This window comes from Trachypithecus francoisi, unplaced genomic scaffold (assembly GCF_009764315.1).
Source record: "Trachypithecus francoisi isolate TF-2019V2 unplaced genomic scaffold, Tfra_2.0 Lachesis_group13, whole genome shotgun sequence".
Classification (NCBI taxonomy): Eukaryota; Metazoa; Chordata; class Mammalia; order Primates; family Cercopithecidae; genus Trachypithecus; species Trachypithecus francoisi.
The window spans coordinates 82912713-82938950 of record NW_022681458.1 but is presented as its reverse complement, the minus strand read 5'-3'; the positions used below and the strand labels follow the sequence as shown (position 1 = coordinate 82938950).

Below are 26238 nucleotides of genomic sequence, written 5' to 3'. Positions count from 1 at the left end.
TCGCCTGGCCCATGCTCTCTTTTTCCTCAACTTTACTGAAGTCAATTGAGGATAGGTGGAGGAAATCAGTCAGTTCTCCCGATGGCTGTCACTATAAACAATATGGCTTTTAATTTCATCTGGGCCCTCTATTCCTCTTCTGCAATCCTTGTATTTGATTTTACCTTAGTCAGTGTCCTCTCCTATTTTTCTCATTGATTATTTCAAATTTATTACTCTTTTCAAGCTAAGATCCCAGGCTGGGTGTGGTGGCTCATGCCTGTAATCCCAACACTTTGGGAGGCTGAAATGGGAGGATCACTTGAGCCCAGGAGTTTGAGAGCAGCCTAGGAAACATTGAAATCACCTGTCCCTAGGAAAAAAAAAAAAAAAACTAATGTTGGAGGTCGAGACTGCAGTGAGCTAGAGTTGCACCACTGCACTCCAGCCTGGGCAACTGAGCCAGATCCTGTCTCTAAAAAATTTTTAAACTTTTTAAAAGACCCCATCTGCTACAGATCTTTCTCAGCAGACCTTGCCTTCTAGTACACAAGAAAATGGGAGGCCATTACATACAGACAAACACCTTCAAATGCTTATCTGCAGTTCTTCTCTTGTGGCCTCAGAGAAGAAGGCATGCTTCCCTAGCCCACACAAACCAGTTCCTCTTGCTGCTTAGGACTGCCCCTCTCATTTTATCTTCTCCAAGATCTTCCATTAATGATTCCCTCTCCCCACTGCATCATCAGCATTATTTTTGTTTTTCCTCTCAGCTTCTAAACTTGTGAACCTCTTTCTTTTCCCTTTAGAAAAAAACCCTTCTTCAACCCTTCTTTCCCCTCTGGCCCAGTCCCTTTCCTTTCTGTCTCCATCATACTTCTTGAAATCTCATGTTCCTCATCTCCTAATTTCCCTGTCAATTTTTTTTTTTTTTTTTTTGACAGAGTGTTGCTGTGTCACCCAGGCTGGAGTGCAATTGTACGATCTCAGCTCACTGCAGCCTCTGCCTCCTGGGTTCAAGAGATTCTCCTGCCTCAGCTTCCCAAGCAGCTGGGATTACAAGCATGCGCCACCACACCTGGCTAATTTTTTTTTTTTTTTTTGTATTTTTAGCAGAGACGGGGTTTCACCATGTTGGTCAGGCTGGTCTAGAACTCCTGACCTCAAGCGATCCACCCACCTCGGCCTCCCAAAGTGCTGGGATTACAGGCGTGAGGTGCCACACCTGGCCTTCCCTTTCACTTTTAAACTCACTTCCATCTGGATTCTGGCTTCACCACTTTGCTACATTTCCATTGGCTAAGATGGTCATTGGTTTCCTAATTCCTAGAATCCAATTTTATCTGACTTTGCCTCTCCAGTATTCAGCAACTGGATCAATATCGACTTGTTTTTCAAAACAGGGTCTTGCTCTGTCACCCAGACTGGAGTTCAGTGGCACGTTCATAGCTCACTGTAGCCTCAAACTCCTGGGTTCATGGGATCCTCCTGCCTTGGCTTCTTGAGTAGCTGGCAGTACGCATGGGTGCCACCACAGATGGCTAATTATTTTTTGTAGAAATGAGGTCTTGCTTTGTTGCCCATGCTGAACTTGAATTCCTGGGCTCAAATGATCCCCCTGCCTTGGCCTCCCAAAGTGTCAAGAGGGATTACAGGTGTGAGCCACTACCCCCAGCCTATTTATTCTCTAAAAAATGCACACCAAATCTCTTAGCAAATGCCTGGCTTCACAATTGGTGGTCAGTTTATGTCTCGTACTATATGCCTAACATAAAAAACCCAATCTAGAGATTGTTTTTTTCAATAAGGATCAACTCCAGCATTTTTACTTTTACTTAAAAGATAAAACAACTTTATTATGACATCACCATTATATACAGCTGTGCTTTTCACATCAATTTGGCTTAGTTCTTGGAGGAAAGTCTTAATGACTAAAATTGTAAACAGATCATAGGACAAGAGAACTAGTCTAACAGTCTAACAAATTCAATAAGAAATCAGGACAAGTGTAGACTATATTAAAAACTGTCTTAGAAAATTATTTACAACTTTATCATAGTGTGAATACTCTAAATGTAAAATAAATCTATGGATTTTATACAAAAATACTCTAAAGTACAAATGTAAGTTAAATGCTGAATAAAACATTCACCTTTTCCAGTGGATGCTATTACTAAGAATGTAATCTAGGTGTCAAAACTTAAAGTGATAACCACAAAGCAATGTTTTCTTAATCACTCACAATTTTAAATCTGTTAGTAGTCATCACAAGGTTTAGAGTTCCACTGAAAAAGTCTCATTTTTACAAATGCAACTCATACACTTTCCTTCATGGACCCTTTCTCTGTTTAACACGTGTAAAAAAAGTAAAACAAAATTCTTAGTCCAAAGTTGACATACTATGTGAAGTACATAAATTGCAAAATTATCAATCTTAAATACCTAGTTGATTCTCTTTACAAAAGAAACAGTCATGTAATACATCAGAAAATACAAAGCACAGTGCTACAGGGTACCTACTCAATCTAAAAATGATGTTCCCACACTTCAGAAAATGTTAAGTACTGAATCTTTAAAAGTCGTTTTATGAACAATTATAAACAGAAAAAAACTTCATATTTACATAATATTGGTATGAAATAACTTTGGAATAATTTAAGAAGCATTTTGCCAAGAGGAATCATTTTGCTGTATAAAAAGTAAGCAGAAGCCAGGCGCGGTGGCTCATGCCTGTAATCCCAGCACTTTGGGAGGCCGAGGCAGAAGGATCACCTGAGGTCAGGAGTTCGAGACCAGCCTGGCCAGCATGGTGAAACCCTATCTCTACTAAAAATACAAAAATTAGCCGGGCATGGTGGTGGGCGCCTGTAATCCCAGCTACTCAGGAGGCGGAGGCAGGAGAATCGCTTGAACCTGGGAGGCGGAGATTTACAGTGAGCCAGGATCATGCCATTGTACTCCAGCCTGGGTGACAGAGAGAGATCACTCTCAAAAAAATAAAAATTAAAATTAAAATTAAAAAGTAAGCATGTCTTATTATTTTTCCCTATTGCTAAAAATGACTATTTTGAAACAATGTTGATAGAGTTTACAGTTCAATATTTACTTTGAGGTACTAATTTTGCACTTGGCCAGATGCTCTTAAAAATTAAAAAGTAGACATGTCACCTAGTAATATGCCTATTTTAATTTTCTAAGAAGTTTTGTAAAAAAATTCTATTAAAATAGACATATCCTAGTTACCAATCACATTCATATAGAGAAAATGCACATTAAACATATTACTGTACAAAAAATTTGGACTTCAGTTCCAGCTTTGGCGTCCTCTCCATTCTATTAATTAGGGTGATAAACATGGCATTTAGCAGGCTATTAACTGTGGATACCAGCACATGCCTAAGATCTAAACAACGGAAAAAGTACTTAAGAGTTCTACTTTGAAGCTGAGTAAATACTGACACTGGGACATTTTAAGTGACTAATTTTTCATAACATATTAGTGCAAATTAGAAAACTTTGAGAAGAATTTAGTCATGGAAAGAAGGAAGCATAATCTCATCTTCATTCACTCCTTGTGCATATCGAACTGCTGAGAAGCCCGCCAGGTGCAAACGGTGCCTTTGGAAGACGAACCAAATCAGTACGACCATGAGAACTAAGATACTTAGTGTGGCAACTGTGATAGCTATTGATGTGTAAGCAGGGCCTGGAATAGGAAAAGGTTTGATGTTGGAGGAGAGAATACAAAAGTGATCATTACTGATTTTATACATTATGGGTTGTGTCACACACGTAAACCTGTAAGCTGTGTACAGACATAATAAATCTGATTGTTTCGTAGCCCTAACATAGAATTCAAACTCATCATCAGATCAAGAGAAACACTTGAGTGATTTCTTGTCAAATGTAAGTGTTTTCCTTTTCATTCAAATCCTCTTCATTGCGATAGGAATTTTCTTCCAAAGACATTAATGTGCTGTGATTATTCTCACATTCCCTTCCTAACACCAATTTGGGAATATCACCACCTGTATATTATCCTACTTTGATAGCAAATCGCTAAAAGCTATAAATTTTTGTGATTGACTTACCTGGGGCCAAATAAAGTATTATTTGCTTCAAAATGATTTAAGCCTCTCAAATGAGTTCATTTAGTGCAGCTGCTGTTCCAAGACCCTTATCTGCATGCTGCCCAGATGGATTTGCTCTGTTACATGACTTTACATACCATTGCTATGCATATTACACATCTCATCCCTCTATGGATAACTCAAAATGGCCAACATAGAACTTTTGATTTACAACAACCTAACTCTGCTCCCACCCAACCCCCAAATCTTCCAGTTGCTTTCCATTCCACTCAGAATAAAACCAGAACTCAAGCCTTGCCTCCAAAGCTCTGTATGTCTAGCACCTACCCGTCAGTTCTTTCCTGAGTGCTCAGCAAACTCGTTTTGCCCTAGGCTCTTTGCTCCAACTGGTACCTCTGTCTGTTATGCCCTTTCCCTTGATGTTTGCTTGGCTTGATTTTTTAGATCTTAGCTTCAATGTCTCCTGCTTCTAGGCGTCTTCCCTGGTATCCTAGAGTAGCTATCCACCTAGTCTCCATCACATAGAGTTTATAACAATTTGATATTTTCCTCTCTTTAAAAAATTGACTTGTTTACTTATCTTTCTTCACCAGATTGTAATTTCTGTGAGAACAGGTACCTTATCTGTCTTGTTCTCAGGTGCATCCCAGTGTGCAAAACAGGGCATGGCACATAGTAGACACTCTGTTTACTGACTCAATGTGTGTATACATGGATACTGATTACCTAGAATTGAGGTTTTATCTTTAATATTTACATACCAGAAGCGAAATTTTTATGCAAGATCTTTAAAAATGTTACTGTGAAAAATTTGAAGCTCTTTCTCCAGAAATTAATATAATATTTTAATGGTAATTTTATGCATTAATTCATAATGAAATGTAAGTTCAAATTATGATTTTTATAGATACCCTGAATGTTTTCAATAACTAAATCCAGTTTTGCGTTGTTTTAAAATTAACCATGAGTTTTATAGGATTAGGAAGAAAGGAAGCAAATTAACTGCAGAAATAGACCTTTAAGCTTTTATATAATCAAACTACAGAATAAAATATATCTCAAGAACATTTTAAAAGAAATTACATCCCTAATACCCTGGCAACTTCTGTTTTTCTTAGGAAATACAGAAATTATATGAATTTCTGTATGAATACAGAATTATACAGGAAATTATATGAAATGTAGACTGGAGTACTAGTCATTTTGTGCATTTATTGTCCCTTGTAATCTATTTTTCAGGGGGAAATCTCTGTGACTTAATCAAGATATTTGGATATACTTTAAGGACTAAATACTTCAAGACCAAGTACAGAATTTTGTACATAATTGGATTGTGCATTTATTTCCTGACTGTTCTGCAAAAAGTTTCCTAAGGACAAGTTCCATACTTACCCAGAGGCATTTTGCAGACAACTCTTCCAAAGCCATGTTCACATTCAACATTTTTCCAAGTTTCATTTGAAGCTATCAACATGCTACATTTTCCAATACCACTCTTACTTTTATTTTCCCATTTGACAAATGTCACTTCTGATCCATCTAACCAACTCCAAGACTGGTCTGAAGAAAGAAATTAAATATAACTATGTTTACTGGCACTAAACTAGTAAGTTACAAGCATGGGGTTCATGTAACTCATCAGAACTGTGCTGTCCAATATGATAGCTACTTGTTAAAATAAAATGCATTAAAAAGGAAAAAAAAATCAGTCCTTCAGTTGCACTACTCACATTTCAAGTGCTCAAGAGCCACATGTGACCAGTGACTACTATATTGGATGGTGCAGATATAGAACATTTCTGTCTTTGTAGAAAGTTCTATTGGACAACACAGATAGAGAATGTGGTGTTTCGATTAAAGTGCAGAATACTTGCACATTTATTTTGTGAGGGAGAGATTTCTAAGGACCCATATACTTCCCCTAGTCTAATTTTAAAAAGTCATATCATTAAAGACATGCTGGTGGAAGACGAAGGGTGCAGGAACCTCCATCCCCACCCTTCTCCCACACCACCACCAGGACTCCATCTTTGTTTTCCAGCTGAAGAGGCACCACCTTGTGGTGACAGTGTAAACATGATTTAGGATTCATTTGGACAACTTGGAATCCTTGTATTTTTTGACAAGTACTTAACATTTTAGAATTCACATTTTAATAATTCAAAATTCAACTTTGCATAAAATGTGAAAAAACTTTCTCTTCTGTCATATTTGTACTCTTAATTTATTTCTACCAATTCCAAGTTCACCCAAACCCTATTTACATAATATTGGTATGAAATAACTTTGGAATAATATAAGAAGCATTTATCTATATCTACTATTTCTTATTAAAAAAATCCTTCCACAAATTTTCTTTGAATCAATTATCTGCAATTTTATAGGCTGGCATGAAAGTAACGGGAAAAACTGCAATTACTTTTGCATCAACCTAACACTAAGCCAGTTTTTAAAGATTACTATTAAGATTTAATTTTAACCAAAGGTAAAAAAAATTCTTAGAGAGAAGGGAATAACAAGAAGATAACTGTCTGAACAACAAAGTTATAAGTTGCAAATCCACGCAGTGACAGACACTAGAACTCTAAGAGAAGGCAGGCATGGGTTCCTTGTGGGGACACAGACATTGCTGTAGAGAAGAAAATATCCTGATGTTGATCCAAGGATCCCAGAAATAAGCCTCTAGAACGATTCCACTTTATTAAACATGATTTTCTGTGTCATTAGTGGTTTCCATCACTGCTAAGTTAACTCATGGATTCATTCAAAATTTATAACCGTCCAGAACAGCCAGCGATCTAGTTTATTTATCCATAAGAGGCATCTGAATTTGCCATCACTTGACATTCTTTAGCAAAGATGACTTGTTATTTAGGATGAGTTAGAACTCTCTTTGCACACTACACATACAATTATTTCACTTACCAACAGAATGTTGAGATAATCCAAGCCAAACTCTCATGGTAATATTATTATTTTCCCTCATCAGTCTGCTCACAAATTTATTCTCATCTTCATCTTTTATGGAAACAATAGTTGCAGAGTGATCTGTTGAAGGAAAACAAATTCTAAATTAGCTTTATGGAAACTAGAGAAGTAGTTTATTCTCAACTAGCCATTTGAAAAATATATATATTAACAAGATCATTGATAAATTCAAGCCTTACACAGAGACAGTTTTTAAAAACTGGTATTTAGGTCAAAATTTTATAAGTACTTCCAAAAAAATCACTTCCAAACATGTATAAATAAATTTTGTGCTTCTTCAAACTATTTATCTGTCAATATTTTTTTGGCCCTGGAATTGCCTACCCACGAGCCCTCTCTCACTGTTCAGATGACAAAAGAAAAAGAGTTATATAACCTCCCAATGTCACTTAGCTAGGATATGTGGGAGCTGGGATTTAAACCCAGACCCTCATGCCTCCAAGTCTGAAGTGCTTAACCTACATATTATTTTTACAGTAAACCACTCTGTTTTCTCCTTTAGGAGAAAAAGGTTTCTGACTTTCAAAGCATACATATAGCTTACAACAGTTCCCATCGTGTGTATATAGGTATAACACCGAATGGTTCCCACACAAAAGTTCCCAGTAATTAGAAGATTTTTCAACCAGTCAAGTGTCTCCACAATGGTTATTAGAATAAATTAGACAAATTAGCCACCTATCTACCTGGCTAATTTGCTACCCAAGGAAGCAGGTAAACAAATTTTGGTCTTTGAAATACTCTCTAGGTAGTTTCCCTAGAAGTCATTTTACAGTTTGACTATGGATCAAATTTGTCATGGGAAAGAGCCGATCATTGCTACTCTTTCTAAAATAGCTAAATCTGAAGGCAAAAAGCCCCCAATCCTATTGCAGAACGGATGGCCAACCATACTACTTTGATTTGTTACCCTGGTGAGGCTAAGCTTATGTATTAATAACTAAGCAGTGGAACAACTACAATTTTTATTTACTACTTAGCTAACTTTACAAAAATTTTACCTCTTAATTCCTTTTTTCTAAGCATGTCTAGCTATAGGTAAAACCATTTCAATTCATTTGTCAGTAGTTTTGCTTAGCAGTTCACTTAGCCACTTTTATTTTATTATTTTAAATTTATTTTTTTTTATTTATTTTATTTATTATTTTTTTGAGATGGAGTCTTACTCTGTCACCCAGGCTGGAGTGCAGTGGCGCAGTCTTGACTCACTGTAACCTCTGCCTCCCTGGTTCATGCGAGTCTCCTGCCTCAGCCTCCCGAGTAGCTGGGATTACAGGTGCACACCACCACACCCAGCTAATTTTTGTATTTTTAGTAGAGACAAGGGTTCTCCATGTTGGTCATGCTGGTCTTGAATGGCTAACCTCGTGATCCTCCCACCTCGGCCTCCCAAAGTGCTGGGATTATAGGCGTGAGCCATCATGCCCAGCCACCACTTTAAAATTCTACTTCTTCCCACTTACTAGTTTCCATGTACTTATTATTAACATTGATAATTTTTTTTTGAGATGGGGTCTTCCTCTGTCACTCAGGCTGGAGTGCAGTGGCGCCATCTCGGCTAGCTGCAACCTCCACCTCCTGGGTGCAAGTGATTCTCCTGCCTCAGCCTCCCCAGTAGCTGGGACTACAGGTGTGTGCGACCACACCCACCTACTTTTTGTATTTTTAGTAGAGACAGGGTTTCACCACGTTGTCTAGGATGGTCTCGATCTCTTGACCTCGTGACCTGCCCACCTTGGCCTCCCAAAGTGCTGGGATTACAGGCATTTTTAATGGCTATTCCAATATTTCATTGAGTTCCTATGTCATAAGATACTTAACCATTTCCCTACCACTGGGCAATTAGTTTATAGTGCTATTAGAAATGGAAAGTGCTTTAAAAATATTTTCAAAAATATAATCATTGCTTCAAATTATATCCTTAACAAACATTTCTAAAAATTATTGAGTCATAAGAAAATCAACAAATTTTAACTCACCATGTTTGGAACACAATTTTTTGGCCTCTGAAAAACTGTGCAATGCCTGATCAGACATGTAACAGTGACCCTTGTACTGGATCCACCGTGACTCATTCTCTTTTACTGCTGGACATCTTGATGAATATGTAAGATGGGACGGCTTTTTAGCTATGAAAATGTTAGACACAGTTATAACAATGCATGGAAAAAACAGACTAATTCAATGTCTAATTCAAAATCTAATTCAATGTCCCTGATTGGAACTGTTGCTTTTGTGGTTAAGACACATTTAATTCATACCAGAGAAAGCCACAGCCCACACTCTATAAATACATATTTTATTTTTTATTTATTTTTTTGAGATGGAGTCTCGCTCTGTTGCCAGGCTGGAGTGTAGTGGCACAATCTCGGCTCACTGCAACCTCCGCCTCCCAGGTTCAAGTGATTCTCCTGCCTCAGCTTCCCGAGTAGCTGGGACTACAGGCACATACCACCATGCCCAGCTAATTTTTGTATTTTTTTTTTTTTTTTTTTGAGATGAAGTCTCACTCTGTCGCCCAGGCTGGAGTGCCGTGGCCGGATCTCGGCTCACTGCAAGCTCCGCCTCCCAGGTTCACGCCATTCTCCTGCCTCAGCCTCCCGAGTAGCTGGGACTACAGGCGCCCGCCACCTCGCCCGGCTAGTTTTTTTGTATTTTTTAGTAGAGACGGGGGTTTCACCGTGTTAGCCAGGATGGTCTCGATCTCCTGACCTCGTGATCCACCCGTCTCGGCCTCCCAAAGTGCTGGGATTACAGGCTTGAGCCACGGCGCCCGGCCTAATTTTTGTATTTTTTAGTAGAGATGGGGTTTCACCATGTTGGCCAGGATGGTCTCGATCTCTTGACCTTGTGATCCACCCACCTTAGCCTCCCAAAGTGCTGGGATTACAGGCATGAGCCACCGCGCCCGGTCTAAATACATATTTTAATTAAATTTTTGGAATACTGTTTAAAAAACGTAGATGATAGAAGCAGAAAATGCCTTAGCTTTCTAAGACTGATTTGGTCTAAAGTAAAAACAATGAGAAAGATAGACTAGAAAAAGAAGTAAAGACAGGCCAAGCAGACCTGAAACTACTCTGAAATAATAATTAAAATTATTTCTTTCTTTGGATTCCTTTTTTTGTTTATTTATTTATTTTTTAGTAGAGATGAAGTTTCACCATGTTGGCCAGGCTGGTCTCAAACTCCTCACCTCAAGTGATTCGCTCACCTCAAGTGATTTGCCCTCCTCAGGCTGCCAAAGTGCTGCGGTTACAGGTATGAGTCACCGTGCTTAGCCCCTTGGATTCCTTTTTATTTTGATAATCGAAATAAATCTAGTTTTACTTAGTCATAAAAGAACTATTTTTAAAAAATATTTTTTAAAAATTGCTAATTTGTTTTACAAAGCATAATACATCAGCACCACAACATCACTCAAACAAAAAAAGACTAGAAGTGGCTTCTTAGCTCTTAAAAATGCCCCTGGTTTCCATTTAAATTGATTTTTAACTGTGCTGAGTAACAGAAGCAGCCTGGGGAATGCAGCTTATGCCCCTTAACACCTGTTTTTAATTCCAACAGAAGAGCATATGAAAACTGGAGAGTAAATTGTCAATGTCGTATTAGTGAGGTACAGATTATCTGAATCAAATATCTGACCTGGTACCAGTCAGTAATCTCAACCCAGACTATTGCTTTGTGATGTATTCTGTATGATCTGTATGTCCTTCAGTAAGTAAAGGCTTTTCCTGTTTTTTTCTCCAAATCTCTGCTTGGCAGAGTTCTTATTTGTGGTCTCTGTGATTAGAGAAGGATGGCGGCTGCTGTTTCTTTCATCATCAAGAGACTCTTTAGTGGCCCTTGGTTCCTTCTGCTGCTTCTCTATCTTCTGTTAGAAACCAGACTTGATCTTTTTGAACTTCGGTTATTTGATTGGCGTTTACCTCCATTCTTCTCACTAATGCTACCAATTTGAGTACTAAGTCTTCAGTTCAGCAGTTGGACTCCTGGGTAAGTTTCCCAGCTGCTGCAGATCAAAATACATTTGCCAAATTCATCTATACAATCTACAGAACTTCTCACAACTCCTCATTAATGCTGCTGTTGAAAAGAAATGTTACTAGTAAGTTCTTGTTTGATATTTTCTATTCTGATGAAAATGGTTGGGCAAAGGTATATTGCTGATTACTTAGTGTTGCACTGGGCTCAATTGTTAATGCAAAACTTCTTGAACATTGGCTATCAAGGCATCATTAGGATAGGGAACTTTTCTGAAGGGTTTGACTCTTTTTTTTTTTTAATTATTTCTCGCACTGGCAACATACGGAAATGCCTTATCTTTGTTCTATTTGTTTCTAGTATAGTCTGCAACTGGGGTCTCTTAGGTGGCATACATTTTTTTTTCTTCCTGTTCTTCATGAAGTTTTGCTTCCAACTCTTTTTTTTTTTGGAAGGGCCTGCATCGTGGTAAGTGTGTTATATTCCTGTTCAAGAAGATCCATTTCTTTTAACTGTGGTAAAATATACATAACATAAAATTTATCATCTTAACCATTTTGGTTTTGTTTTGTTTTTAGAGACAGGGTCTTATTCTGTCACCTAGGTTGGAATGCAGTAGTGCAATCACAGCTCACTGCAGTCTCAAACTCTTGGGTGCAATAGATTCTCCTGCCTCAGTTTCCCAAGTAGCTGGGATTACAGGCATGCACTACTGAGTCCAGCTAATTTTTAAATTTTTTTGTAGAGACGGAGTCTCACTCTGTTGCCCAGGCAGGTCTTGAACTCCTGGGCTCAAGCCATCCACCTGTCTCAGCCCCGCAAAGTGCTGAGATTACAAGCATGAACCACATCTGGCCTTAACCATTTTTAAGTGTACAGTCCCGTGGCACTAAATGCATTCACTCTGTTGTACAACTATCACCACCATCCATCTCTAAAACTTTTTTATCTTGCAAAATTGAAACTCTATACCCACTAAACAATAACTCCCCATATTCCCCTCCATCTTGTCCCTGGTAACTGCCATTCTACTTCCTGTCTCTATGAATTTGAGAACTCTGGGTACTACCTCATATAAATGGAATCATAGAGTATTTGTCTTTTTGTGACTGGCTTATTTCACTTAGCATACTGCCTTCAAGGTGCATCTGTGTTGCAGCACACATCAGAACTTCCTTCCTTTTTAAGGCTTCTTACCCATTTGTCCATCCATGGACACTTGGGGTGCTTGCATCTTTGGCTATTATGAATTATGCTGCTATGACATGGTTGGACAAACACCTGTTTGAATCCCTGCTTTCAGGTGTTTTGAGTATATACCTGAAGTGCTGGATCACATAGTAATCTTATGTATATGTTTTTGAGGAATTGCCACACCATTTTGCACAGTGGTTACACGGTTTTATATTCCTACCAGCAATGCATAAGGGTTCCATTTTCTCCACATCCTCACTAATGCTTGTTATTCTCTGGTTTCTTTGAAGATCCAGTTTTTAAAGTTAGCTCTTGTATTAGTTTCCTTGGGCTGCCATAATAAATTCCACAAAATTGGTGGCTTAAAACAACAGAAATGTATGCTCTCACAGTTCTGGAGGCTAGAAGTCTGAATTGAAGGGGTTGTTAGGATTGGTTCTCATTGGAGGCTCTAATGGAGAATCTGTCTCGTGCCTCCCTCTCATCTTCTGGTGGTTGCCGACAATCCTCAGCTTATCACTCTGTCACTGCAATCTCAGTCTTTGTCATCACGTGGCCTTCCTCCCTCTGTGTATCTGTATCTCCCTCTTATAAGGACACTAGTCATTGGATTTAGGGCCCACCATAATCCAGTATGTCCTCATCTCAACTACCTAGATCTGTAAAGACTCTATTTCTCAATAAAGTGATAGTCTAAGGTTCTGACTGGACAGCAATCTTTGGGGAGGAGGCACTATTCAACGTGGCAGAGCACAGAACTTACGTCTGGTCATCTTATCATTCTCTATCCCATAAAGTCTGTTTCTCTATTTCTGCATGCCTTATTTCTCATGTATTCCAATTGTTTTTCTAAAAAGTTACATTTGTTTTCTGTGCCTAACAACTGAGAAGTCAGTTCTTGATTGTACCTTGATTCCTGATTGTTTATATCATTCTCTCTTTCTTTTATTAACCTGCTTCTCTAAAGTTTTCACATTTTCTTCTGCCTGAATCTGTTCAACCAAATGTTGAATCTGCCGTTCAAGATCCTTCAGAGCAGAAAACATGGCGAGCACTGAGAACCAGAGGCTTTGGAAACTAATGCCACCACCTCCCTGCCTATCCTGCAGGCCTCTGCAGCCTCTGGTAGTTTTTGTCTTTTTTTTGTGATCTTCCTCAAGGTTCATGCTTTATCCACCAGGGGTGACCCTAAGTCCAGCCTCTAATGGAAGGGGCTCTTCCCTTAAATTTTAAGGATCATGTAAGTTTGGAAAATGCTTGGTTACACAAAGTTAAACAGACTTCATTATTACAGAAACTCTTTTAGAACCTTTGGCCGGGTGCAGTAGCTCACACCTATACTCTCAGCACTTTGGGAGGCTGAAACAGGAGGATTGCTTGAGCCTAGGAGTTCAAGACCAGCTTCAACAATATTGTGAGACCCTATCTCTACAAAATGTTTTAAAAATTAGCTGGGTGTGGTGGCATGTGCCTGTGGTCCCAGCCACTCAGGAGGCTGAGGCGGGAAGACTGCTTGAGCCCAGGAGGTCAAGGCTGTAGTGAGCCATGTTCATGCCACTGCACTCCAGCCTGGGCAACAGAGCAAAAAACACTGTCAAAAAAAAAAAAAAAAGAAAAGATAAGAACCTTTAATATGATAAATTACATGAGGTGTTTCCCAAATTTGTATGTGTGGGACCCTTTTTTGAAATAAGCATCTCAGCCTTTGTAAAACATTGCTAAGTGAAATTAGAATTCACAAATTCTAGGGTAGAATTTACCTGGTGACAGAACAAATGAAAGTCTTTGGGAACAAATTCTCTGAGTGCTTATACTGTATTTGTTTCCATTTACAAAGTATCAAAATCATTTTCATATAATTTGTGAATAAATCTTTAAATAAAAATTCCATTGAGCATTTAATTATGTGCACAAATTATGTCACATTTTAGTAAATGTACTGTTACTGAAATTCAAGTCTTACATTTTGTAGGTTTATAACAAATAGCACCATCCTTAACAGAGTTGCATTTTTCATGTTTCCAAGTTCCTTTTGGGTCCAAGAGGACACAATTTCCAGGAGATGTTTGGCCTTTCCATGGAATGTAGTCAAATATACTACCATCAGACCATTCAAAACTTGATTCACTTCCCTGTTGTAAGAATAATAGAGATAATCTGAATTCAGATGTATGACTTTAAAAAGAATACAAAGAACAACATACATACTTCAAGAAATATTATAATGGAATATTAATTATTTGCTTCCAGTATTGTAGGTCTGAACCTACTATTATTGTAGGTCTGACTGGCTTCTGATGCATTGATTCAGGACATTTGCTCTGGCACAGTTTATGGAGGACTTTAAACTTAGAGACAGAGTTATTATACCTGGTCTTTAGATTTTTTTAAAGGATGAGTTTACATAGCACTTGAAATTAAACAATATGCAAATGGCTTCCATTTGTCACAATGACAAATTTATAATCCCAACCTTCATATTGTTCTGAATATTGTTTTCTATGTTATATAGTTTTGTGTTTTGTGTCTCTGGCTACATTTTTCACACTACAGAGGACACCAAGCAGTAGGGAGCTAGAAAAGAGAAACACTTCCCAAGAAACTCAAAATGGGAAGACTATTTTTGAGTTTTCCTTGAATTTATCTTAACTTGCCATCCTTTTAAAAAATTTTGCCCTAAATTTTGTTCTAAAGATTATTTAAATTAGAACTACAACTCTAGTCTCAATAGATAACCATTTTTTGTATACAAGACTTTATTGTAAGTACATAAATGATTAAATAATACAATTCAAATAGTGGCACAGATGTGTTTACTAGCAGAATTAATCTTAAGTAGTGTAATTTTCTAGAGGAAAAGTAGGAAGAAAGTACACATTTATTAGTCCTAACCATGTGGAGAATTTTAGATGGTAACTTGTATAAACTTTTGTGTTAAAGTCTCAATTAAATTATTATTACCCTGATTTTCTGCATGAGGAAATAAGGTTGCAAAGGCTAAATAACTTGCTCATGATCACCCAGCATATAAATGGAAGATCCGCTACTGGTACTGAAACTCAGGGTTTTCTGATTCTATGCTATTCCATTTTTACCAGCTTTCCAATTTGTCTGTCCCAACTAGGCTATAGAGGTGTTGTTGAGATATTCATCCACTGGGCCCTTGGGATGGCCTGAGCATTTGCCCTAGTGCATTCTACAACAAAATTTTCTATTTGTTCTGTGTTGTAAAAGGTAAGAAAGCACCATGCTATGCAAATGGAGTCTCAGTACTTCATCTAATGTTGTACTTTGTATTAATACTTTACATTCAAATTTCTAACCCTCCAAATAACACATTTGAAAAGTTTCTGGAAAGCAAAGCAAGACTTACATCATGACTTGAGAGCCCAACCCATAGTGGAAATCCATCACGTTTTACAATATCTTCCAGAAAGAGCTGGCCATTTTGGTCGTGAACGCTTGCCAAGTGACCTCCACTTTGAGAACACATGTTTAACGCCTCATACCATGTTACCTTTTTTTGAATAACACTGTAAATACCATCTTCATATGGCATAAACTGTGGCAATGTAGTATTATATTCTTCCTTGTAGTCAACTATAATAATTAAAAGCACTAGTGATTAAAATTTAAATTATTTCAAATATACCTTTTGGATGAGACAACATGCAATCATTTGAAAAGTTAAATAAAACTGGGTTTCTTATTAATACGGGAGGTTAAATGCGTATTTTATTTTTCTTACTGCTATGACACATATCTTAGGTTCTTAAAGTTCTCTGGTTGATATTTTTAAAAGGCATAAACATTTTCTTTCACTTAAGAAGCTTATATATTAGTTGGAGACAGAAACAATGGCTGAAATGATGGCAAAACTATTAACCAGTAGGAACTGTGAAATTGGTAGAGATTCATTTGAATGAGAGGAGTCAGGAAGACCGCTTGATAAACCAGGTCTCAAGGGCTAGGTGAAATTAAGACTAAAAAGAAATAAGGTAACCAGAAAGTAAGGAAGTGCTTAAAACAAACACAAAAGCCACAATGATAAGGTTATTTCAAGGGACATGGGAGCCAAGTGAAAGAGCTACCAAAGGCCAAAGCGGAGAGACTTGAGCAAAATATTACAGAATGCAGTATGTTAGATTATAATCCAAAGTATAAAATAAATAACCATGAACCTATACCAGGTCTAAAGGATTGGAGGAAATTAAGAACAAAAAGAAGGAGAAAGTATGGAAACGCTACAAACTAACAAATAACAAAAAAACCACAGTGATGAGGGTATAAATAAATGACTGAATAAATTTAAAAATTGGGGCCAGGTGCAGTGGCTCATGCCTGTAATCCCAGCATTTTGGGAGGCCAAGGCGGGGGGATCACCTGAGGTCAGGAGTTCAAGACCAGCCTGGCCAACATGGTGAAACCCCGTCTCTACCAAAAATACAAAAAATTAGCCGGGCATGGTGGCACGCACCTGTAATCCAGGTACTTGGGAGGCTGAGGAAAGAGAATTGCTGGAACCTGGGAGGCAGAGGTTGCAGTGAACTGAGATGGCACCACTGCACTCCAGCCTGGGTGACAGAGCAAGACTCCATCTCAAAAAAATAAAAAATAAAATAAAATAAAAATTGGAGAAAATAGACAAATACCCTGTGCAGAAGAATTTCAAGTAATTTATATAGATACTCCCCTCACAGGAAGGTGGAGGATAACTTTCTACCCTGTTAAGTGTGGACTCTACATAGTGACTTCCTTAGAAAGAAGACAGTTATGGAAAGGAGGAAAAGGGGTAACTTTGCAGCAGAGAACCTAACAAACACTACCTTGGGCCAGGTGGCCAGTGATAAGTCATATGAACAGTACATGGTGTCCATGTGAAGTGAGAATGCTCCCTTACATCTTTGGTCTTCCCCCAGAAACTTATAACCCCAGTTTAACCATGAGAAAAATATCCGCCAACCCAAACTGAGGGACATTCTACCAAATACATGACCAGTGTTCCTCAAAACTGTTAAGGCCATCAAAAGTAAGAAAAGTCTGAGAAACCACCCAGCCAAGAGTAGCCTAAGGAGGCAGGAGTACTAAAGGTAAGGTGGGGTCCTGGATGGGATCCTGGAAAGAAAAAGTATGTTAAATAAAAACTACGGAAATTTGAATAATGTGTGGACTTTAGTTAATAATAATAATAATGATCAATATTGGTTTATTAGCTGTGACAAATGTACCATACTAAAGTAATATGTCAACAGTAGGGGAAATTGTAGGATAGATGGGAACGCTCTGTACTATCTTTGCAACTTTTCTGTAACTCTAAAGCTATCCTAAAATGAAAAGTTTATTAAAGATGTAAAAAAATAAAGAAAGAAAGAAGTTGCAAAACTTCTTGGCAGGAGGAAAACACAAAGGTGTAAGTATGAGGCTGGGCATACCCTGTGCCTGGGACAATGAAGAGACCAGCTTGATTGAGAAAAAGATGTTTTGCTGAACAAGAATGGGGAAAAACAGGGAACTGGGAGAAGGCCTAGAAATTGGGGATAGAGACTAGTTTCTAAAATGTCTCAAAAGTTTACACCGACTCAAAGTAGGTTAGAATAAGGAATCCCTGGAGGCTGCTGGTGGACACAGTCTTGGGAAGTGACTGCGGCGCTGTGAAGTGAGCCGACTAGCCAGCACGCCACCATTACGGGCTCCCACTGAGCAGGGAGCTTACGGCACAGTGGGAGTAATGAGAGTTTTAGGGCACAGTGGTAACAGTTAACAGTTTTTAAGCTGTGAAAAAATTAAAACTAACATATATTTAAAAATAGATTTATTTAAAAATTAGGCAAGGTTGAGAGACATTCACTTCGCACAGAATGTCAAAACTCTTCCCCTAAACACTTTATTTATACAAACCCTACGCATTTTTCAAACCCCAACCAAATTTCACCTCTTCTTAAAGCCTTTCCTTTTTTCTGTCATTCCCCTTTTCAATGTATCAGTTTTGACTTCCCCACAATTTAAGCCTGTATCAATTAATCTAAGGCTAATTTACATTAAACAATAATAAGGAATTTAATGCTATCTCCACAACTACATTTTACTCCTTAGGGTCAAAACCTTGACAGCAGGGCCCGTGTCTTTTCCTTTCTCGTTAACCTCTGGAACACCTCGCACAGGACTGAACACAGAGGAAGCATTTGATTGTATGATTCCCGCTAGTGGAACTAATAGCCTTATATTCTTCCCCTGGAGTGAGAGAAAACTCTATATTACTATACTTACCCATTTCAATTTTACAAGCAAGAATGCTGTGCTGGTGAAAATAAAGTGTTTCTTCAATAACATTAAAGGTTTTAATATCCCAGAAGCCATCAGTACTTAAACCAGCCAAAAACTTCTCATTTTTTATAGTTGGTCTTCCTGCTCTCCAATGTGTATATGACAGTGGGGTCTTATCAAACCACATAAGAGAATTATCTAGAGAAGAAACATTGTTTTCCTATGTTTAGAGATTAAATCAAGACTTGAATTACAGTTACACAATAGTTAAGATTTCAAACTTGACTGATTTTCTCTTTTCCCAACCTTCTAAAAGTTTGTATGATTATGTATAACCCTTTAAGATATTTTCTGATTATAACAGTAAATCGGCCGGGCGCGGTGGCTCAAGCCTGTAATCCCAGCACTTTGGGAGGCCGAGACGGGTGGATCACGAGGTCAGGAGATCGAGACCATCCTGGCTAACATGGTGAAACCCCGTCTCTACTAAAAATACAAAAACTAGCCGGGCGAAGTGGCAGGCGCCTGTAGTCCCAGCTACTAGGGAGGCTGAGGCAGGAGAATGGCGTAAACCCAGGAGGCGGAGCTTGCAGTGAGCTGAGATCCGGCCACTGCACTCCAGTCCGGGCGACAGAGCGAGACTCCGCCTCAAAAAAAAAAAAAAAAAAACAGTAAATCATGCTCATTTTTAATTTGAATATAAATGCAAACTACAAATATTGACCTATAATTCCACCATCCTTCAGTAATAACATTTCATTTTTGTCATTAAATATTATTTTCCAGAAGTCATTATATGAAAAAGATACTTGCATATGCATGTTTATAGCAGCACAATTCACAATAGCAAAAATATAGAACCAGCCCAAATGCCCATCAACCAACGAATGGATAAAGAAAATGTGGTAATGTGGTATATATGTACCATGGAATACGACTCAGCCATAAAAAGGAATGAAATAATGGCACTCGCAGCAACCTGAATGGAAATGGAGACCATTATTCTAAGTGAAGTAACTGAGGAATGGAAAATCAAACATTGTGTGTTCTCACCAAGTGGGAGCTAAGCTATGAGGATGCAAAGGCATAAAAATGATACAATGGACTCTGTGGACTCAGGGGGAAGGATGGGAGGGGGTGAAAGATAAAAGATTACACACTAGGTACAGTGTACACTGCTTATGTGATGGGTACATCAAAATCTCAGAAATCAACACTGAAGAACTTATCTATGTAACCGCCACCACCTGTTCCCCCAAAACCTATTGAAATAAAAAATATTTTATCTTACATATACATTTAATTGCAATGGAAATGAACATGACTATTTTATTATTTAAAACATGATTGATACATTATAAAAGTCGCCAAAGAAATCTCTTCTCGGGACATAAACTGTTAACAATTGTGCATACTTACAGTCAATTAATTTTTTTTTCTTTGAGACGGGGTCTCACTCTGTCACCCAGGCTGGAGCGCAGTGGCACAATCTCAGCTCACTGCAACCTCCACCTCCAGGGTTCAAGCAATTCTCTGCCTCAGCCTCCCGAGTAGCAGGGATTACAGATGCCCGCCACCACAGCTGGCTAACTTTTGTATTTTTTAGTAGAGATGGGGTTTCACCATCTTGGCCAGGCTGGTCTTGAATTCCTGACCTCATAATCCACCTGCCTTGGGTCCCCAAAGTGCTGCGATTATAGGCGTGAGCCACAGCGCCTGGCCGGTCAATTGATTTTTAAGAAGGATGCCAAGACAACTCAGTATGGAAAAAATAGTCTTCTAAACTGGATATCCACAAGCAAAAAAAAAAAAAAAAAAAAAACAGGTTGGACCCCTTTCTTTCACCACACACAAAAATTAAAGTAGATCGCTGGGCGCGGTGGCTCAAGCCTGTAATCCCAGCACTTTGGGAGGCCGAGGCGGGCGGATCACGAGGTCAGGAGATCGAGACCATCCTGGCTAACACGGTGAAACCCCGTCTCTACTAAAAAATACAAAAAACTAGCCGGGTGAGGTGGCGGGCGCCTGTAGTCCCAGCTACTCGGGAGGCTGAGGCAGGAGAATGGCGTGAACCCAGGAGGCGGAGCTTGCAGTGAGCTGAGATCCGGCCACTGCACTCCAACCCGGGCTACAGAGCGAGACTCCGTCTCAAAAAAAAAAAAAAATTAAAGTAGATCACAGACTTAAATATAAGAGCTACAACTATAAAACTTTTAGATGAAAACACAGGAGGCCAGGCACCGTGGCTCAGCCCTGTAATTGTAGCACTTTGGGAGGCTGAGGTGGGTAGATCACTTAAGGTCAGTAAACCAGCCTGGTCAACATAGTAAAACCCCATCTCTACTAAAAATACAAAAATTAGCTGGGCATGGTGGTGGGCACCTATAATCCCAGCTACTTGAGAGGCTGAGGCTGGAGAACTGCTTGAACCTAGGAGGCGGAGGTTGCAGTAAGCCGAGATCACGCCACTGCACCACTTCAGCTTTGGTGACAAGAGCAAAAGTCTGTCTCAAAAAAAATAAAGAAAACATAGGAGTAAGTCTTCATAACCTTGGGGTAAGCAAAGCCTTCTTACACATGCACAAATGACAAAAGAAAAACACTTTTGTGATGGATTGCTGGCAAGATGGCCAAATAAGAACAACTGCAGTCTGCACCTCCCAGCAAGATCGATGCAGAAGGCGGATAATTTCTGCATTCCCAACTGAGATACCGGGTTCATCTTACTGGGACTGGTTGGACAGTGGGTGCAGCCCATGGAGGGTGAGCCAAAGCAGAGTGGGGCAACGCCTCACCTGGGAAGTGCAAGGGGTTGGGGAATTTTCTCCTCTACCCAAGGGAAGCCACGAGGGACTGGGCCTGAGGAACTCCGGCACAGATACTGCACTTGTCCCACGGTCTTCATAACCGCAAACCAGGAGATTCCCTCTGGTGTCTACCCCACCAGGGTCCTGGGTTTCAAGCACAAAACTGGGCAGCCATTTGGGCAGACACCCAACTAGCTGCAGGAGTTCTGTTTTTCCCATAGCCCGGTGGTGCCTGCAATGCCAGCAAGACAGAACTGTTCACCCCCCTGGAAAGGGGTGCTGAAGCCAGGGAGCCAAGTGGTTTGGCTCGGTGGGTCCCACCCCTACGGAGCCCAGGAAACTAAGATCCACTGGCTTGAAATTCTCGCTGCCAGCACAGCAGCAGTCTGCGATTGACCTGGGACACTAGAGCTTGGTTGGGGGAGGGGCATCCGCCATTGCTGAGGCTTGAGTAGGCAGTTTTAGGCTCCTGGTGTAAACAAACCTGCTGGGAAGTTCGAAGTGGGTGGAGCCCCCTGCAGCTCAGCAAGGCTGCTGTGGCCAGACTGCCAGATTTCTCCTCTCTGGGCAGGGTGTCTTTGAAAAAAAGGCAGCAGCCCCAGTCAGGGACTTATAGCAGACTTAAATGTCCCTGCCTGACGGCCCTGAAGAGAGCAGCGGACCTCCCAGCACAGCCTTCGAGCTCTGCTAAGGGTCAGACAGCCTCCTCAAGTGGGTCCCTGGCCCCGTGTATCCTGACTGGGAGACACCTCCCAGTAGGGGCCAACAAACACTTCATACAGGAGACCTCTGGCTGGCATCAGGCAGGTGCCCCTCTGGGAACAAGCTTCCAGAGGAAAGAACAAGCAGCAATCTTTGCTGTTTTGCAGCCTCCACTGGTGACACCCAGGCAAACAGGGTCTGGAGTGGACATCCAGCAAACTCCAGCAGACTGGCAGCAGAGGGGCCTGTTAGAAGGACAACTAACAAAGAGAAATGAATAGCACGTCCATTCAAAGGCCCCATCCGAAGGTCACCAACATCAAAGACCGAAGGTAGATAAATCCACAAAGATGGGGAGAAACCAATGCAAAAAGGCTAAAATTCCAAAAACCAGAACACTGCTTCTCCTCCAAAGGATCACAACTCTTTGTCAGCAAGCGAACAAAACTGGATGGAGAAAGAGTTTGACGAATTGACAGAAGTAGGCTTCAGAAGGTGGGTAATAACAAATTCCTCTGAGATAAAGGAGCATGTTCTAACTCAATGCAAGGAAGCTAAGAACCTTGAAAAAGGTTAGATGAATTGCTAACTAGAATAACCTCTGTAGAGAAGAACATAAATGACCTGATGGAGCTGAAAAACACAGCACGAGAACTTCATGAAGCATACACAAGTATCAATAGCTGAATTGATCAAGTGAAAGAAAGGATATCAGAGATTGAAGATCAACTTAATGAAATAGAGAAGACAAAATTAAAGAAAAAAGAATAAAAAGGAATGAACAATGCCTCCAAGAAATATGGGACTATGTGAAAAGACCAAATCTACATTTGACTGGTGTACCTGAAAGTGACGGAGAGAATGGAACCAAGTTGGAAAACAATGTTTAGGATATTACCCAGGAGAACATCCCCAACCCACCAAGACAGGCTAACATTCAAATTCAGGAAATACAGAGAACATCACAAAGATACTCCTCGAGAGGAGCAACCCCAAGAGACATAATGGTCAGATGCACCAAGGTTGAAATGAAGGAAAACATGTTAAGGGCAGCCAGAGAGAAAGGTCGGGTTACTCACAAAGGGAAGCCCATCAGACTAACAGTGGATCTCTCTGCAGAAACCCTACAAGCCAGAAGAGAGTGGGGGCCAATATTCAACATTCCTAAAGAAAAGAATTTTCAACCCACAATTTCATATCCAGCCAACTAAGCTTCATAAGTGAAGGAGAAATGAAATCCTTTACAGACAAGCAAATGCTGAGAGATTTTGTCACCACTCGGCCTGCCTTACAAGAGCTCCTGAAGGAAGCACTAAATATGGAAAGGAAAAACCGGTACCAGCCACTGCAATACATACCAAACTGTAAAGAACATTGACACTATGAAGAAACTGCATCAACTAACAGGCAAAACAACCAGCTAAAATCATAATGACAGGATCAAATTCACACATAACAATATTAACCTTAAATGTAAAGGGGCTAAATGCCCTCAGTTAAAAGACACAGACTGGCAAATTGGATAAAGAGTCAAGACCCATCAGTGTGCTGTATTCAGGAGACCCATCTCACGGGCAAAGACACACATAGGCTCAAAATAAAGGGATGGAGGAATATTTACCAAGCAAATGGAAAGCAAAGAAAAGCTGGAGTTGCAATCCTAATCTCTGATAAAACAGACTTTAAACCAACAAAGATCAAAAGAGACAAAGAAGGCCATTACATAATGGTAAAAGGATCAATGCAGCAAGAAGAGCTAACCATCCTAAATATATATGCACCCTATACAGGAGCACCCAGATTCATAAAGCAAGTTCATAGAGACCTACAAAGAGACTTGGGCTCCGACACAATAATAGTGGGAGATTTTAACACCCCACTGTCAATATTAGACAGATCAAGGAGACAGGAAGTTAACGAGGATATTCAGGACTTGAATGCAGCTCTGGACCAAGCAGACCTAATAGCCATCTACAGAACTCTCCACCCCAAATCAACAGAATATACATTCTTCTCAGCACCTCATCACACTTTTTCTAAAATTGGCCACATAATTGGAAGTAAAACACTCCTCAGAAAAAGCAAAAAAACAGAAACCATAACAGTCTCTCATACCACAGTGCAATCAAATTAGAACTCAGCATTAAGAAATTCACTCAGAACCACACAACTACATGGAAACTGAACAAACTGCTCCTGAATGACTATGGGGTAAATAACGAAATGAGGGCAGAAATAAAGATGTTGTTTGAAACCAATGAGAATGAAGACATAACGTACCAGAATCTCTGGGACACATTTAAAGCAGTGTACAGAGGGAAATTTATAGCACTAAATGCCCACAAGACAAAGCAGGAAAGATCTAAAATTAACACTCTAACATCAAAGTTAAAAGAAGTAGAGCAACAACAGCAAACAAATTCAAAAGCTAGCAGAAGACAAGAAATAACTAAGATCAGAGCAGAACTGAAGGAGACAGAGACATAAAAAACCCTTCAAAAAAATCAATGAATCCAGGAGCTGGTTTTTTGAAAAGATCAACAAAATAGACCACTAGCAAGACTAATAAAGAAGAAAAGAGGGAAGAATCAAATAGACGTAATAAAAAATGATAAAAGAGGCCGGGCGCGGTGGCTTAAGCCTGTAATCCCAGCACTTTGGGAGGCCGAGGCGGGCGGATCACGAGGTCAGGAGATCGAGACCATCCTGGCTAACACTGTGAAACCCCGTCTCTACTAAAAATACAAAAAACTAGCCGGGCGAGGTGGCGGGCGCCTGTAGTCCCAGCTACTCCGGAGGCTGAGGCAGGGGAATGGCCGGAATCCGGGAGGCGGAGCTTGCAGTGAGCTGAGATCCGGCCACTGCACTCCAGCCCGGGCTACAGAGCGAGACTCTGTCTCAAAAAAAAAAAAAAAAAAAAAAAAGATAAAAGGGAAATCACCACCGATGCCACAGAAATACAAACTACCACCAGAGAATACTTATAAATACCTCTACACAAATAAACTAGAAAACCTAGAAGAAATGGATAAATTCCTGGACACATGCACCCTCCCAAGACTAAACCAGGAAGAAGTCGAATCCCCGAATAAACCAATAACAAGTTCTGAAATTGAGGCAGTAATAGCCTACCAACTGAAACAAGTCTACGACCAGGCAGATTCACAGCAGAATTCTACCAGAGGTAAAAAGAGGAGCTGGTACCATTCCTTCCAAAACTATTCCAAACAACAGAAAAAGAGGGACTCCTCCCTAACTCATTTTATAAGGCCAGCTTCATCCTAATACCAAAACCTGTTAGAGACACAACAAAAAAAGAAAACTTCAGGACAACATCCCTGATGAACATCGATGCAAAAATCCTCAACAAAATGCTGCCAAACCGAACCCAGCAGCACATCAAAAAGCTTATCCACCAGGATCAAGTTGGCTTCATACCTGGGATGCAAGGCTGGTTCAACATATGCAAATCAATAAACATAATCCATCACATAAACAGAACCAATGACAAAAATTACATGATTACCTCAATAGTTGCAGTAAAGGCCTTTGACAAAATTCAATAGCCCTTCATGCTAAAACCTCTCAATAAACTAGGTATTGATGGGACGTATCTCAAAATAATTAGAGCTGTTCATGACAAGCCCACGGCCAATATCATACTGAATGGGCAAAAACTGGAAGCATTCCCTTTGAAAACTGGCACAAGATAAGGATGCCCTCTCTCACCACTCCTATTCAACATAGTATTGGAAGTTCTGGCCAGGGCAATCAGGCAAGAGAAAGAAATGAAGGGCATTCAAATAGGAAGAGAGGAAGTCAAATTGTCTCTGTTTGCAGATGACATGATTGCATATTTAGAAAACCCCATCACCTCAGCCCAATATCTCCTTAAGCTGATAAGCAACTTCAGCAAAGTCTCAAGATACAAAATCACTGTGCAAAAATCACAAGCATTCCTGTACACCAATAACAGACAAACAGAGAGCCAAATTGTGAGTGAACTCCCATTCACAATTGCTACAAAGAGAATAAAATACCTAGGAATCCAGCTTACAAGGGATGTGAAGGACCTCTTCAAGGAGAACTACAAACCATGGCTCAAGGAAATAAAAGAGGACACAAACAAATGGAAAAACATTCCATGCTCATGGATAGGAAGAATCAATATCATGAAAATGGCCATACTGCCCAAAGTAATTTATAGATTCAATGCTATCCCCATGAAG

The 26238-nt window shown here is 39.7% G+C and overlaps 1 protein-coding gene across 1 annotated transcript in view; it reads right to left on the bottom strand.

Moving 5' to 3' along the window:
• Nucleotides 1–1801: 1801 nt before the first annotated feature.
• Nucleotides 1802–26238, bottom strand: part of LY75 (lymphocyte antigen 75) — a 99552-nt gene continuing 75115 nt past the window's right edge. Inside the window, exons 29-35 of the mRNA XM_033231341.1 lie at nucleotides 18504–18698; nucleotides 15610–15836; nucleotides 14200–14368; nucleotides 9038–9187; nucleotides 6996–7118; nucleotides 5463–5630; nucleotides 1802–3685 (exon numbers count right to left, since the gene is read on the bottom strand). Coding sequence (XP_033087232.1) covers nucleotides 3507–3685; nucleotides 5463–5630; nucleotides 6996–7118; nucleotides 9038–9187; nucleotides 14200–14368; nucleotides 15610–15836; nucleotides 18504–18698 — 1211 coding nt within the window. The 3' untranslated portion in view covers nucleotides 1802–3506. The remainder of the gene's footprint in view (nucleotides 3686–5462; nucleotides 5631–6995; nucleotides 7119–9037; nucleotides 9188–14199; nucleotides 14369–15609; nucleotides 15837–18503; nucleotides 18699–26238) is intronic.